Consider the following 17,588-nt stretch of genomic DNA (forward strand, 5'->3'; position numbering starts at 1 on the left):
GAATTTCGTACGGCTGGTTCAAGATTTCCTCTGGCCTTTCCGCTAGTTATTGTTCTGAGGTTTGGGAGCTCCTCACCATTTTTCGTTCTCAGCTATACTTATGCCTCTAAAACCAAGCTCCAAGAGAGTGTTAAATAAAAATGGCCGCACAAAAATTACGACCCTACTTAAAATCGTTGAACTTTTCTAGCTCATATATCTTTTGTTGAAAAATTTGTGTTTTTTCAACTGTAACTCTTTTTAATAGTTTCATTATTCATATTATGGGAAGAGTTCAGATGAGTAGTTATATTATTCTTGTCTGCTCCTTAAGTCCAAGTGGATCCATTTACATAAAACATAGAGGGTTTTCCGGAAAGTAATAGGACTGAGTGGATTGAAATAATTTATTGAACCAATCGATACAATTCTTTAAAAACTTTCAAAACAGGCTCCTTCTGCGTTGATGCAGCGCTGCCAGCGCGATTTCCAAGCATTGAAGAAGTCACGGAAGCCATTCTCCGATATAGCCTTGAGAGCCGAGGTGCATGCGTTGTCGTGGTGCAACTTCCAATTGGCTGCCGGACCCAAGCGACCCTTCGTTTGAGTCTCTTGAGAACTTCCACGTGAATTTGATAAATTTAACATCTGGGCAATTAAACGAATACTTAGTCGACGGTCTGAGTTTAAAAGTTTCAGCACAAGAGTCGCATTGTCGATGTTTGTCGAAGTCGCAGGTCTTCCAACACGGTCTTCCTCAGCGACCTCTTCCCGGCCCTCCAAAAAGGCTGATCTTATTTTTATATCTGAAATGCACATTTTCTTCCTCATCCATTTTCGAAGAGCGTGATTTGCTTACGAACACCCTTTTAGTTTTACTTGTTTTATTATTTCCAGTTAAGTGGCGTCAATTCCACTGCACCACTTCTAATATTTTATCCACTATACATATTTCATGCCCTCATCTCGTTACAAGCATTGAACCGCACTACAACTTCATGGTAGCATTTATATTAAAAAAATTAGTCGCGTTCGGTTTCCCCTAATTTTTCGTCGTTCACTAGCTTAGACGTTTACTACTTTCTATTTTTCAGCCAATTCCATTGTACGTGGGTATTTATATTTTCCATTTCGCCTTCAACCAGCCATCGCAGCCAGTTGGTAACGCGAATGCCCGCGACCTCCCAAGTGCCGCGCTCGACCGCTTTTGTCATATAGAATAGTTTAGTAGCTCCTCACTTATGTTACTGTAGTCGCCTGCCGGTCTACCTCCGGCCCCGTTGTCAACCGCTTTGTATGCTCCATTTTTATTCCCGCTCGATGTTTGTATAATGCGGTTTATTGTGTGCGCCATTGCTATGACTACACTGCGCTTAACGGTAAATGAAGGCGACAACATCGCAAAACTTTCGAGTGCGGACAAGGGCCAGGCAAATGAGCCTCATGTGCCCAAACACTACTCTCGCTACTTATTGCTCGCTTCGTTCGTTTTGTTGCTTATTCAGCTGACATTTACTGTTATTTACACAACACACGCGCACACATATGCGCTCGTATTTACCGTATTTTGCATGTAAATTAGTGCTTGACCTGGTCGGGCCGCTAACGCCGCCCGCCGCCGATTGTTCTGGTGGATTGGCTGAGTAGCACATTAACGTGTTTCGAATGTGGCAACAAAGGAAAGGTCGTTGATTATTGATTTTTTAATTAAAAGTAAAACAAACTGCGAGCGAACGAGCAGCCGAGCAGCTGCTTGCTGGGAAAGCGGAGTGGAGCGCGAGTGCCCGAGCAAAATGTTGAATGGCGAAGTGAAAACGAAACTCTCTTTGTAGTTTTTGCTGGCAGAGGGGATGAGCACTCGCCTATTTAAATTTGCTAGGCCACTTACTTCCCCCTCTAACTGTCAGGTAATTAAATCGTAATATGAGACATGTCACAATTTAAAGCATTTTGGATAATCCGTCTAATTGAATGACCAGTTGGTGATTGGAATTAATGATTAGAGCGAGGTGAGATCGGATATTTGTATAGCATTTATATATGCGGAGATTCGTAGAATACTACGGCTACGTTCGCCAAAGATGAGTCTACCGAAATATTTCAATCTCAGTCTCGCAAAAGCCGGGAAATAGAGGAGGAGGCGACAAGATGATTCCACCTCGCTTTCCGTCATACAGCTTTGGAAAAGAGCGTCCGAAAGAATATTTAGCTGCACCACGTGTAAACTCATTGAACAGTGCTCAGTCTGAACACGTGTAATTGTGGCGAGATTCTTAAGGTTCACTCTAAGTTAGAAGATTCTAGCAGCAGCACAAGTTCTGATTGTTGACCAGCGGTTTCTGAGCACACTGGGATCTAAAAGTTCAACACCAAAACTCATCAATTCATATCCTATCCAGTCGGATTCCTCCAAAGCTCATCGGTTTACGGCGATTTCGTTGATGAGGTTAAAATCGCTTAGCAATTTAACTGCGTGGCCTCTCACTATTATTATGCACAATGAAAGTATATCTCTCTTTACGAAAGTAGGGAAAACCATTTTTTTCTATACTTAGAAACTTTATCAGAACAAAATTGGCACAGTTGGTTTCGAAAACACTTTTGACCTACTTTCTTTGATTCGTCATTAATTTGACGAACTCATTTTAACAGCGCTAGATAAACCGGAGAGCTTGGAACTTTCATGTGACGCAGCGAAAGCATCTCATTTATAAATATGCAATGTCTTTTGTGGTCGAATTCACATTTCTCGTGTGAAGCCGAAAGTTGCCGTCAACTGATGTTGGAGCAGCCGCAACTATCCGCGACGGGACAGCAGCTGTTTACGCAACTCTTTCTTTCGTTCGCGCAAAACTAAAAACAGACACTCAGCAGAATTGCGAAAATGAATGTGCGAACTTTGTGCGAATTCGGTGTTGGACCCAGAGCTTTGTGTGCAACTCTTGTAAACAAACAAGCCGACAGGAGCTTGTTATTTGCTTGGGACAGCCTCAAGGAGGCGCAGGAGGTGGTCGAGCACAGAAAGCAATACTGTTATTACTGTTATTAAGCGCTTCTTCAGACAACAAACACACATACGCACATTTCTGTTTGTGGGCACACGCACTGAAAGTTTTCAGCTCGTTGTCTGTCGCACTTGGGTGGCTCTCAGGCTAAGTGGCACGCCGGCTCGAGTGCCGTTTAATATTAATGAGCCCAGCACACACGCGAAGACACACGCATATGTGGCAGAAAATTTGCGAACATGCGTTTGCATATGTGGTGGCATCCGCTCTCATTGCTGGCTTACACATGTTCTGCCACTTTCGCTTAATGACGTCAGTTGCACGACCAAAGGGAGGTAGTGAAAGCATAGAAGTAAAAAAAGCGCAGAAGTATAAAACAGCACAGGCGTCAGACGTCAGCGTCGACATGTGTGTGTGGATCTGCGATGAAGGAGAATGTCGCATTGTCGCAATTTGTTTGTCGGAAAACAATTAAAGTTTTGCGATTTCTTTTTACGTGCGAGCTTTGCAAAGCTTTTTTTCTACTTCTCAACTGTTAGTATTACCTTTATTGTTGTTTTATGTTATTTATTACTTTCATTTCCCACTACTTTTGCAAAGCCGGCGCGTTAATTTCCGTTGTTAATCGCAGTTCACATCATATTAGAGACGGCTATTGATGAAGTCGTTGCCGTGGCAATTCCGAAAATTAATTTGGGGTCCAGGAAAGCACATCTCAGTGCAGAGCTGGCGGTTAGTTAACGGCTGTGGATGTAGCAGTCTTCATTGCCGACGCGTCTGCTTTGAAATTAAAAAGCGAGGTTCACCAGTTTTGAAAAGCAGTCAGTTGTGTCATTATAGTTCTTGAAAATATTTTATTTAAAACCGAAAAACTCCGTAGAACTACCCACAGCAGTACATAGAGAGGCGTCAGACCGCAGGCCGCCGCATTTAGTCTATCATTAGACCCATTGTGCTGCCAGGTGGTACCAATTTAAACCTCACCCAGCAACTCAGTTGATTTGGTAGAAAAACTTGATTATTTTCCACTTCAGATGCTCAATGTCCCCAGTATTGTGAGCCGTGAAGTATGTCCATTCTCATCTTATGAAGTATGGGCATTTGTCTACTGTTCCAGGGTGTCATCATCCTTCGCACCTGCTCTGCATTTCGCCGAATCCACTTTTCCCACTTAAGGTGGAATCTTAAGGGTAGGGTCCTGTGATAACCACTACAGAGATACAAAACTCGCTTTGGCTAGAAATAAGAGCTTTGTGATCTGTCCACCATTAACCCTTCCCGAAAGAAATTTTGTGTTCAAACAACAAACAAAAACACCGCCCCTGATCCTTTTTCAACCTTTGATCCGTCAGTGAATATGTAGAAATCGCCGCTGAAATTGTCGATCACAGAACCCTTGGTCCAATCTTCTCCACTGGGGCATGAAAGCGATGTGTTTAGTTTCTAGGGGGTCTCCTTTTATTGGAGAATGTAGAAATGATTTTCTTTGCCAAATTTAGACCTCAGATACAACCGTATCGAAAGATAAGCAAAGGAAAGCTCACGCTGCGTTGTCGGAAAGTCGGTCTCTGAATTTGGAAAGACCGCCTCCGCTATTGAGAAAACCAAACTTAAGTTCTGCTCTCAGTTGGCGCCCATATTTTAGCAAGGAAAAGTGTATGCTAGCATTAGTGCCATTTACATTTAATACTTTCGTCTTTTATTTCAGTTTAATCGACTTTGTTGTGCGTTTGTTTTTATTTTCACTTTGGTTTTTCTCACCACTTTGTCTTATTTCCTATTCGCCTCGTAGCTGAAGGTTGCCGCAAGGTCTTTACCATTTCACTGTTTGGCTAGTTGAGTGCGCGGAAGGTGAGCATACTTCAAGGCGCCTGGGCGTATGAGTGCTATTACTATTAATATTACTATGGCTTACAATATTTTCATCACACACGGCTGCAGCTAAGGTGCTGCATGCGAGTTTGGCGCGACTTAATCACTAATGTAGAAATATGGAAATTGTTATTATTACTATTATTACTTTTACGACTGACATTGTAATGGCTAATGCACTGTGTTGCCCGGTCCACGCTCATAATTGTGCCATAAGAAGCCGTTTGCCTCATTTAAGGCCTTCGCCCTGCCGAAATATCATTTGAGCAAAGCATTTGCGTGCTTTATTTCCATAAACGGCTGGTTTTTGGCGAATTGTGTCGTAAAGTTAGCATACTTTTATGCGCAGAGTATTAATATTTATTTGCAACTTTTGATTTACTGACTAGAAAAATGTCCTTTAAGTAGATTAGTACGGTAACGGGTGAAATCTAGTAATAAAAGCTCCGCAAGGTGAGGTTCTTTCTTCTTCGCTTTGGATCTTAGTGGTAAATGACCTAATGAAAGAAATTGCCGACAAATTCATTGCTATGAAGGTTGCTATCAGACTTCGGGAAGCCGGACACATTAAAGGCCTCAGGTTGGGACATTTCGAAATCCTGTCACAAGCCGCTTGAACTGCTACACAACGGATCCTACTCCTAGAGTGCATGACCTCAGGGACCTTATTAACAGTAGCTACTTCCATGTTAAATTTTAAACCGATGAGCTCGCTAGAAAGGGCGCCCTTATCCATAGATCATTAGGATGGGAACGATCCGGTATTGCACTGTTTTCGTGCACCCATGTACTGGATCTATCACATTAGCTCAGCAAGCATTGGTCAGCAGCCAGCACTTTTGGAGTTGCGAAGACCTTCAGGCCTAGAGTGGAACGCAAAAGATCGATTGAACTACTCTAGCTCTTAACAAGGTTCCTTCCTGGATACTGACCCATTGGCAGTCCCGCGGTGAGGCTAAACAATATGGAGGACGCAACTTGCAAAGTTGCAGGAAAGAAGTTGAAGTGGAAACATCTGGAGACTTCTCCTTCACTGTCCACCTTTCGCCGGACTAAGGTTGAAACAGCTTGGTTGCCATACTTTTATACGTCGGTATGTTTGGAGACTGCTCAGATATTTTAGAGTTAGAATCTCTTTTTTTGTCACGGTATTAAATGCCTGTGAAAGTCGTTCTGAAAACTTAATTCCTGCCACTTTGGTGGCTTATGCATTAAAAATTGAGTACGTAATCAGATAAGTTCGTGAAGGCGAAACTTTGCTCCGAAAATATTGCTTGCAACATCAACTTAGTCAGTTTGTAACTTTTTGTGTGCGAGCGCTTATGCGCCCGTAATCCCCATACTGCATCAACGTTGCATTTTCGATGCACAAACTAAAAGTTTTGCCACACACTTTCGTTTTCTACTCCGACTCCTCACCTGCTTGAAGCAGCCGTATCTGCTTGCGCTCTTTAATTTCGCATTTTGCCGCTCCGTGGCGGGGCATGTAAATTGCCGCTATCGAAGGCTGTTGTTGCATAATGTGAACTGGTGCAACGCAAAAGGACCCAGGATGGCACAGAGCCCGCGTAAGTTATTTTCTATTATTGCAACTTTAGTGCTTGCGGTTGCGGTTACGTGCAACACGTCGCTGTCACAATGCCTGAAAAATTAACAAATTAGTTGCTGCTCACATTATAATTCCAGCTGCCTGCAATTATAAAAACAAGCCGCGTTGCGTGAGGTGCTCAATGTGAGGCCGACGAAGGTGAGAGGGGAGAGAGGTACTTTTATGTGGCAAAAGTTGTAAAAATAGTTAAGGAAACAATTCACTTAAGACAACAAAGGAGATCAGACAGCAGGTTTACAGCTTCGGAAGACTTAGAGGCATTAGACGAGAGACGTGCGGTTGTTTCCTCGCTTTGCGAATAGCAATAAAAGTGATTAAGGGCAGATTCTCGCTAATTAATACAAAATATGGAGTGCATTGTGTCCTTAGCCTTAGGTCTTTTGCAGTATTTTATTTGCAGCTGAACAATATTTTTTAATTAACCGACAATATTTTTAGCCGCACTTCGTGTAAACCTAGTGAGCAGTGTCCAGTCGAATTGGTTTTGCTAAGAGCCAGTACTTCGGAGCACCTCTTACGCTTCATTCTGGCCCAGAAGCATCTCGCAGACGCATAAGTTCTGATTGTTGACCAGCGCTTACTGAGCTCACTGGAGGTCAAAAGATCCAACGCCAGAATGCAAGAATACAAAGGATAACCGACTCGCATCCAATTTGATGAAATTGGCTTTATAGTTCTCAACGATGATGATCAAATGATTGAAAACTCTCCTGATAAAAAGCTCACTGCACCTCTTCTTCAATAAATCATTATTGGTTTAACTATGATTTCATTGAGCTAAGGCACTATTTTGTGTGAGAGGCCACACCTCTTCCCGGTTGCTCCTCTAAAACAGGATAAGGCACAGATGCCTTCTTCACTCTCTCCACGATACTTCCGTGAGAGTTTCCTATGCAGAATAAACCTCAAGTACTGCAATAACTCAAACTAACTATGTTTTATGTTTGCAAATAGAAGCTCAGTTCTAGGATACGATCTAACACTTTCGATCCGTATTGAATTAATTAATAAAGAGATTTTGAAGGAAAGACTGACATCCGTTAGTTCACTTTTTTCGTTGGTCTGAGGATTAACGTGACGTGGTCTCGACCTGCTTGTGCCTAAAATATTCAGCTATTTTTAGATCTCTGTCGTTTTTAGTCTTGAAAAAAGTTCTTTGTCGGTTATCGGCTGTTGTGGGAGTTTAATATATAGTATATACATTTCTCTCATTGTTCATATCGTCTCCTGGATTTTCATTCGCCAACTTTTCCAATGCGCACCGTTGATTTTTAATTGAAAACAAGTAGTTTTTTTATTTTTCGTCCTTATTGGTTCCATGCCATAATACCACCTTTCCAGCGTTCCGGTTTATGTTCGTGTGGGCAGACGTCCACACTCACTCACCGTGGCTGCTGTTTTGACTTCCATTTCGCTTGACGTTGCGCGGTGTTGCAGCCTTCTCAAGCTTACTTACGCTTTCGACACCTCAGCGCTGCGCAGCGCACAAAGACGGGAGATAAAATTTACGGAAACAAACCAAAACAAGAAGGAGCATTTTCGTCGCCTCGCTTTGTCCGCCGACCGTTTGTGGCGCGGCGTTGCGTCGTTGATATCGTAATTAAGATTTTGTTGCTGTAATTACTTTGTAATTTTATGTACTCGCCTGTAAACCGCGCGAATATTATGTGTTGGCTGCTGGGCCGCGTTGAGGATGCAGACAGTTGGCTGATTCTTTTTATGTGTGAAAGCTCGAATTGCGTCGCGGTGAATGTGATAAGAAAGACGGAAATGCAAGGAAAACGAAACTGTAATAACGATTAAGATAGTAAGTCTGTGAATATGTGTGTGTGTGTGTGAGTAAGTCCGGTCTGCGCGCATGATAGCTAACGTAATTACTCTTCTTCCCACACATTTCAGCCGCTGTTCATTTCCTTTAGGAGACACCATCAAATACCAGCAGCATATTGTACAGCTGAGCTTAGACGACAAACAATAAAAGTGGGCTCTGTTCAACGTCTTAAAGTGACCAATTGGCTTAGTCCCTAACTTATCCCAGTAAACATACTCCACAGTAGAAGAAAATTAAATACCAAATCAAAATTCTTTGGTCACTTGGAGTCAGAACTCGGTTGTGCTTCTGTCAGAAAAGAAATGGAGCTCTGTTTTTGGATAGAGGCTAGGTTAGATTAGGTCATAGGGCTCATCAAAAATCGATGGATCTTTCTTGGACAGATATCTGCCCTTTTTTTTACCCAAAAACTCTTTAAAGTGCATAACCTCATAAATCCAAAAGCGTTTTGAGCTTACCACAAATTTATTAAGCCTATCAGCCTAGCTACTTTGATGGGTTCTACCGAAATATTTCAATATCAGTCTGACAAAAACCGAGGAATAGAGGTTAGAAAAAAGTGACAAGATGACTCCACCTTCCTCCAGAGAGCTTTGGAAACAGCGTCCGACAAAATGTCTGGTCGGAACATCGATAACAACGGTGAGATTGTTGCTGCTAAGTTCAATTGGTTCGGAGGACCTACAATAGCGGTGAGATTGACTTTGCTAAATACAGGTAATGCTGAGGTCTTTTTATGGTGTATTTTGGGCCAGCGGCATCTCTCACTGAAAAAATTCTGTTTTTTTACCAGCGTCTGCAAACTCTCTGGAGGTGGAAAGCTCCAGCGCAAAAATGGTAGTGGACATCTGTCAACCAACCCGCTTCCAGGCGGATGTAATTGGGGTAATGATGCCCTCACTAGCAAGTTAATCGGTTTGCAGTTTTCCTCGATTCCTCTATAACTACAACTCTGCTAAAAAGGTCATGCATTCTCCGATAGATAACTTTTCTTTTAATGCTTTCTAAAGCTTTTAAACTTGCAAGTTCTCATAGCGAATATCTAGATCTAGAATCCAGCATCCATTTTAGTAAAATTTTGAGCAATTTTTCTTCAAAAGAATAAATTCAGCCTCCGATGGAAAGGTTTTTATTCAGGCGAGACATGATTCACACCGAAAACTGTGTAATACCTTCCAGAAATACAGATCTTCTATCTTGCTGCGTAATCTCTTATTTACAGTCTACCTGTACTATTCTGAGTGAATGGAGCATGCCTATGGAAAAATGGGAAAATATGTATTTATTAATTTCATACTTTAGTTATTTCGGTAAGACCTTTTCCCAAAACTCATTTCCTAAACGCCGAGCATCAAACTGACAACAGCTCTCATGTCTTATTGCTAAGCATATTTGAGACCATTTCAACAACCAATTTGTTATTCATTAGTCAATCAAGAAAAGTTTGTCTTCGACAGTTTTGATGAAAGCCAAAGTTTTCCAGGAAAAAAGGTAAAGTTTTCCAGGAAAAAAGACAAAGTTTTCCAGAGAAAAAGAAAAAAGGGACGAAATAAGAGTGCAGTTGGATGCAACTGGAGTCGAAAGCAGAGGACTAAGGCACCTTAGACTTGCTCTTAATGTTGCATATGTGATGGACTGAGCAGACGATTGCTCAAGAAGGCAGGCCAAAGAAATCACTGAACCTACTCTGTGACTCTTCAAATCTTATCGAGTGGCAAAAATCCCGAATTTTGATCTTAACTTTAATTTTTTGTTTACTAATTAAACAATTCGGAGATTTTTAAGGTAGACGCTAAAAAATGAAAATTCCCTAACCGTCGAAGAAAATTGAAAAATCAGCAAAGGAGGGTAAATAAAATTATTTTGCGAATATAAAAAATTCACAACCGAGATAGAACGGCGTTGATACGAATAGCAAAACTTTTTCAAAACCTCATTAGAGCAACTTTTGTCTACAAACATAAAGTGTTGCCGAAAGCGAAAGTTTGGCCTTTGCGCTGCGCAGCCACAGCGTTTGGTCGCACGTGGCGTATGAGTGACCAACACGTGCTGGCGAAGCACACGCCGCTTGCTCAACTAACTGAGGTGTATATGCTACCATGCATGACTGTCTGTATGTGTGTACGTGCATGTGTGTCGGCCAGAAGGTGCGCTCGTTCAACATAATTTATTTTATTTTCCAATTAAACTGTGAACTGACCGCAGGATCAGCCGCTGCCGCGTGCCAGGTTCGAAAGTGAAAAATAACGGGTCAGGCAGGCGGTCAGTTGATGCTTGCTGTCTGACAGTCGGCATAATTGCATTGATTGATGTGATTTTTCAGCCAGTTAGCGCTGTTTCGGTTGATTTGTTGTTTTGCGGCAGCCCACTTGAATATGTGTGTGTGCCCGTGCGCGTTAACAATCTTTGCAGCAATCAAAACGTAATTTGTAGCCTTGTCATTGGTGTTGTTGGTGTAGCGCTGACACCGCTGTACGCGTGTTTGCGTCAAGCGTGATAAATGAAAGGCAAACAGCAAGCGAAGCAAAAATGAAAAAGCCGTCTGTGCGTGTGTGCATATATGCATGAGCACGCTTTTTTGGTATGCGTGAGGGTCACTGCCTGCACTCGCACAGCATTAATCAAATTTCTCTGTATATTTGCATTGGCTGTACAGTTATTTTTAATGTCATTTTTCCCTTTTCCCCGTCTTCTCTTTGCAGATCACATGGAACTTCAACAGCACATAGTATATACCGTTATGCACACGTAAAACAACAACAACACGAGCAGCAGCAGCTGGCGATATGCTGCTGCAACAGAACAAGCGATAATTGAAATGAAAGTGTGCGCAAAGCAAAAAGGATTACGGTACATTTCCATTAAAATACGAAAAGTGCGTGTGTGTGTGTGTGTGCTAAAGCGCTTACATGTGCCTGCGACACAAAAGCGAAAAGCGTGTAGAAATACAAAGTGAAAAAGTGAATAAAAAATTGCAGGAAAACTATAAATAAAGGCAAAGCGAGCGTTGAGTAAATGAATTTTCATTGCTGCGCCGAAATGTATGCTACAAAAAGCGTGTAAATGCTAAAGTGTCTGGCAATTGTGCACTTTTTCATTGTTAAACTTCATAGGAAGTTAAAATACATTTGCGCAACAAATGACAAACAATAAAAATTACAACAACAACAACAGCAACAGTGTAAAAGTGTAAGCGTTTAATTGAAAAGTGTGAGTTGGCATTGTCGTGAGAAAAACCAACGAAACGAAAGGGAAAATGTGTCGCTTTTATGCTTTTGAAGTGAAACGGAAGCCATAAAATGACAAACGAAAACGAAAAAAAGAATTGAAGATAAGGTAGAGCTTGGCAAAGCAAGCTATAAATGCCATAAACCTCAACAGATGTAAAACAAACAAAAAGTGCAACAAACATGCTTTGCCGTTTTCAAAAATTGTTAATTTTAAATCTGTTTTAGGCAAGCACTGCAGCAGCCACATGCGTTAATAACACCAAAATGTGCCAGCACGCAGGCGCAACAGTAGAATTTGATTTAAAGAAAGTCGCTTAAAAGTGCTTATACCCCGGCTAAGATACACTTTCAAACTCAGTTGTCTTGCTGACTGACTGCTGACTACTGCAGCATACATTAAGGCGCGCGTCTGTGTTAAAATTTTGAGAAAATAAACTCTTGCGTAATTTATCATTCTTTATTGCCAACCCGCTGCGTGCGCTAAAATGTATTTCTTTTCGTTTTTCGGCAATTCGTTTTATTGTTGTTGTTATTAATGTTATTATTGCCAACATCAGCAAAGACGCGTAGACAGCTCGGCAGCAGTTAAAACTGAAACTGCTGTTTGCTATGCGCTGCTTTTGTCAGCGGTCGCTGTTGTTGTTGCAGCCGTCGTCGTTGCCGTCGCCTACTTGCCACACGACGCCTAATTGTATTTTAACTCTAAATGTCGTGTATTTGTTTAATATGAAAAGTCGTTTTATTGTTGTTGTTACTGTTATGGTGGAGTGCGTTAACGTGTTAAATTTTTTGTTGTTGTAATCTCCCTGACTGCTGTCACACTCGCGACGCTTTTGTTGTTGAATTAGGTACGCAAACAACGCAAGCAAAATGCCTGGCGGACGTCGAGGACTTGTTGCACCGCAGAACACATTCCTGGAGAACATCATACGGCGCTCGAATTCACAACGTAAGTGCCAAATTGTAAAATACACTTTATTATTAGCATATAAAGAATGTCTAAATATCAGAAAATCAGTGTAAAAACAACATTCTTGAGTGGCTGATGCGAGATTTGTTCGCTTCCAAATGCAAAACTGAAGAATTTTTGGAAAGAATTCCTAAATGTATGCTTTTAAACTGAAGGAGTTACGATTTTCCTGTTATCGTTTCTCCTCTATCAGAGGAGCTGAAGTTGATAAGCAGCACACATTTAAATTAAACAAAAGGGATGAGGAATAATAGAATCAAAGAAGTTAATAACAGATGAGTTGAATAAAGACATTAATTCATAAAGTATTTCATATTGCCAAAAACTTTGAATTTATTTAAAAGAAATAATAAAAATAGCGCTGATTTGACGCGAATCGTTAGAGCTTCTTGAAACATATGTAAAACGAAGTGATTGGGTATTGCTGAATTGATTGGAACTGTGCTGAATAGCGCTAACAATGAGATTTTTTTAATATTTGAATATCAAAAAACTCGAAAAGAGGTTCTTACCATTTGCAGTTGCAAAATCTTCAAAAACTAAGGTATTTTGCAGTAATAAGGGAGCTGAACTGATCTGAACTGATGTGAATGATCTTGTGATATTTTGCAGTAGGGAGCTGAATTGCGCTGAATGTGAGTCATGAGTTCAAAACGTAGTTAATGTGTATTGCTGAATTGCTTGAATCTGCGTTGAATAGCGCTAACAATGGAATTTTATCAGAAATTCGATACTAAAACAGATAATTGTAGAATTAAGCGCAAATCTGAATTTCTGAAAAGTTAAGTAACTCGAAATTAAATTTTTACTATTTGCAGTAGAAAAATCTTCAAAAGCTTAGCTATTTTGTAGTAAAAAGGGAGCTGAATTGTGCTGAATGTGAGTCAAGAGTTCAAGGACGTGTTAATGTGCATTGCTGAATTCCTGGAAACTGCGCTGAATAGCGCTAACAATGATATTCTTATAAATATGCGAATATTTAGACGGATAATTCAAGAATTAAACGCAAATCTGCATTTTAGACAAATGTTTGGTAGATCCAAATAAAGTTCCTACCATTTACAATTGCAAAATTTTCAAAACCCAACCGACTAAGCTCGGGAAACACTTGTAAGATTTCAGAAAAATTTAAGAGAAAATTAAGAAAAATATCCTGTATATTTTATGTCCCAATATCTTAAATTTCCATTCATTCAAGCTTGTATGTAACGACATATTTCGAGATTGTTTGAATTGTGCCAGTACGTCAAATGTTGCACACAGGAGCAAAGTAAACTGCAAACACATTGCTGTAGACTTCATTCGTCTTGACTTATCTGTATTTGTAGCTATTCGGAAGAGTAAGAAAAGAAAGCGGATAGAGCAAAATTCCAGCGAATTCACATTTATGTCAGTACTTGACATGCAACATGTATTGAGGCAGATAAATAAATAAAACAGAAAAGAGCTGCACAGGTGCGTAGACGAGAGTGTGGCACACAGACAGACACAGCCACTAAGCTGGATTAAGTGCTTTTTGAACTGTCAAGTTGGCAGCGCGCTGACAGTTGGAAAAGCCGCATTGAAGCGCGCTGCGGTTGAGCTATATTTACACAGGTGAACTACTTGCAACATGCCACATGCATGTGCGTACAGCTGTGTGCACCGTAATGCTAAGTGTGCTCGTGTGTAATATGAAGTGATTCCATTAATGTTGAGCGGATTATGAAAGGAAAAGTTTCATCCGCATCGGGCGGAGTTAAGACGGCAGGGAGCGTGAAATGCGCAAAAGCAATCAATTATATTTAGAAGATTGCTCAAAGTGTATAAAAAATTGGTCAATTTAATTATGTGGATACTCAATAACGAAAAAGGTTTATTTCTAGGTTGAAAAAATCACTTTTTCATGCGTCTGCTGCGCTCCCCTTTTTTAAGGCCAACTGATGAAGTGCCACTTTTTGTTGCATAACAAATCAAGCCAATAAAATTGGTGATCTGATCCTTTCGCTATCAACGCGTTGCACAAACGGCCAACTAGTTCGTAGCAAAAAATGTCATAGCGACAAAAAAGTGCGCATGCGAAAATATGTTGCAACAACCGCATACAGTGCAACTCCAGCATAGTGATGGTACTCTAAGCTCGCTGCAATGCGCTCTGCTAACAAAGTTAGTTGCATGTTTTGTATATTCTCAGCTCAAGCAGTGATCCCAACGGCGCTTTATTGTCAATAACTAACACTGTTGTTGTTGTTTTATCATGTTTTGAAATATTTTTTGTGCGCTGTTATTGCTTGTTGCACGAGCAAAGAGGCGTGTTAAATGGCACGTGAAAATTGCGCACCGACCGGGCGCTGAATGACTTTGCACGCGTCGCAGAGCAATAATTCTGCCGTGCGCTTGGCGTTGTTGTCGATGGCGCTGTCATTTTTAGGCTGGCTGTTGTGTTGTGTCGGTGCTTTTATTTTTGGATGGTGTGCAATGGCTGGGCCTGGGATTTGTTGTAATAATAAATAAACAACTTTGAATTTTACAGACAATATGTTGTATAACTAGTTAGTTAGTTCAAATCAAATTACTACGAAACACGTTGCCGAATTGAGCTGAATAGCGCAGATATGGACGAAAAATTATCGAAAAGGGAACTTTAAAGCAAAACTGGCATATTATATTGCGCTGAATATGGCTGAATACTGTTACATGATGCGGAATACTAATTAGTATTAATAATAAACAACTGTGCATTTTACTGGCAAAATATGAAAACAGTCCAGTGTAGTATAAGTAGTTAGTTCAAATTGCTACAAAAATACGTTGCTGAATCAAACTGAATAGCGCAGATATTGAACAAAAGTTATTCAAAAAAGAACTTCAATGCAAAAAATGGGATACTACATTGCGCTGAATACGGCTGAATACCATTGAATGATAAACTTGTGAGTTAAAATGAAAGTGAAGCTAAATGAAAATTTATAATAAATAAAAATAAGTATAACGCCGCAAAAGAAAGATAAGTAAAAATAATACGCAGCTTAAAACCAACAACTTGTCCGTAAATAATGAACCAAAAATAGTACTGTAACAAATTGTTGTTTAATATGATGAATAGTATCGTTTCCACTTCCACAGCCAGAAAGCAACAATTTTCTGGGGCTCCAGCTTGACAATTCTCTCTTCTTTACTGTCTACTTATTTGTTAGTGCACGTTGAAACGTTGAAAGCGTATCGATGACACAATTAATCACATTTGTGACTAAATGTGCTATAATAATTTAAATTACCGCTAAGCAACTGACAAATTATTGAAGATTAGTCATAGGAGTAAAAAAGATATAAGATTAATAAGGAGTTTGATGAAAGAAATGAATGATGGTTTTCATTAGGCAGTTTGTTCTAAACACCATAAAATGATTGGTCTTGCTAAAAACATTGAATTTATTTGAAAAAGAATGAATTTAATAACGCTGATTTGAGGTGGAACGATAAAGCCTTTTGAAATATATATGAAACCGTGGTATTGTGCATTGCTGAATTGGTTGAAACTGCGCTGAATTGAGGTGAAACGGTGAAGCCTTTTGAAATTTATTAAAAACCGAGTTAATGTGTATTGCTGAATCAGTGGAACCTGCGCTGAATAGCATGAGCAAAGAAATTTTTTTTTATATTCGAATATTTAGGTAAATATTTTAAGGATCTCGAACGCAAAGTTATTTTAGTAAAATAATCAAGTTTCTCAAATTGAAATTCTCACCATTACAGAGGTAAAATCATAAAAAAACTAGGATATTTTTCAGCAACAAGCGAACTGAATATGAGTCGACAGTTCTAAATATTGCTTTTCACATTCAAAAATCATGCTATTATAAGAAATGTTATAAAATTGTCTATCTATGTGTTATTGTACAAATGTGCACCGAAAATGGCTGAAAGAGTTTACTTACAGCAGCCAGCTGTGTATTTGTTGAGCTGAATAAGCTGGATGTAAATGAAATACGGTTTGACAGCTTTTATCTAGAGCTTTAACTCTGAATAAATACAATTTTTTACCTAACTCTATGATAATCAATATTTATTGTCTACACTTTCATAACAAGGGATGGCATAAATCATTCAGCAGCAAAAATAGTTAAATTTAATGATCCCATTAAAGTACCCACATCATAATAAACAATAACTATGTGAGGCACCATTTAACAAATTCATTTTGGTCCAGCTGTTTATGTGCACACACCAGACACATGAGCAGCTATATAAACGCATTTCCTGTGCGTGGGCCCAAATTTACCGAACGTATTTGGTAAGTTAATACCCTATTAAACCATTGCTGTCCAGTCGCAGCTGGTACAGACAAGTTTTTCCAATTTCCGTGCCGTTCTTCAGCACCCTCACCACTGTACCGTTCAAGCCACTTGCATCAGCACTGCAGGGGTGGCGTGGGTATCTTTTCTCTCACGCAATGTTTGTTTAATTTCTCCCGCTTTTGCCTTTGCCGTCTTCCTTTTCTTTTGAATATTCATTTAACGCCACAAAATCGTTTAACACTTTGTTACACACCGCAAAGTAGGCTACTTTCTGGCACTGTTTTGCATAGATCTTTTCCCTTTTGCCTGCTCATCGGCAAACACAAACACAAATGACTGCTCGCTTTTGTGCGTTCGTCTGTTTGCCGTCTCTTCGTCTCTTCGCCGTTTTGCCCAGCTGCCGCTTGACTTTTGCCTGCATTTTTCGCACTTCACTGTATATTTGGTTTGTGTGAATTTTTTGCTATGCTACACTCAACACCATTACAGGCGTTGTCGTCCATTAGAACTGTGCATAGCCTCAGGCCGGTTTTGCTATACGAGTATTACGCTCCGCGCCTGTCTGCCGTTGCTATACTCTTCAAATCGCACTGATTACTTTCTCATTTTAATCGTTTTTCTAATGATGTTGACTCATTGAGTCACTTGTGTCTTCTTGCCTCCACTCATTTCCCTTATTCTTCCGTTCATTTTGTCGTTTCCTTGAGTTTTTTGTTTTTGAGTAGCCTACTTATAGGCGTTCACACTCAAGTGTTTGCTGGCTTGTTGCTTTTATTGCTGCGGGCATGCTGTGCACGCTTGTTGATCGACGTCGT

At 40.2% G+C, this 17,588-nt stretch overlaps 1 protein-coding gene across 16 annotated transcripts in view; it reads left to right on the forward strand.

The window, feature by feature from the left end:
• The window catches only part of LOC126759019 (potassium voltage-gated channel protein eag), a 101,801-nt gene that overhangs the window by 20,011 nt on the left and 64,202 nt on the right, over positions 1-17,588 (forward strand). For 12 of the 16 annotated variants that reach the window (XM_050473544.1, XM_050473554.1, XM_050473549.1 and 9 more), the window contains exon 2: positions 10,999-12,475. In XM_050473544.1, the coding sequence (XP_050329501.1) occupies positions 12,397-12,475 (79 nt within the window). In that variant the 5' untranslated portion in view covers positions 10,999-12,396. The remainder of the gene's footprint in view (positions 1-10,998; positions 12,476-17,588) is intronic. The other 4 variants (XM_050473546.1, XM_050473547.1, XM_050473545.1 and 1 more) reach the window with 2 other exon arrangements.

Source organism: Bactrocera neohumeralis, chromosome 5 (genome assembly GCF_024586455.1).
Source record: "Bactrocera neohumeralis isolate Rockhampton chromosome 5, APGP_CSIRO_Bneo_wtdbg2-racon-allhic-juicebox.fasta_v2, whole genome shotgun sequence".
Classification (NCBI taxonomy): domain Eukaryota; kingdom Metazoa; phylum Arthropoda; class Insecta; order Diptera; family Tephritidae; genus Bactrocera; species Bactrocera neohumeralis.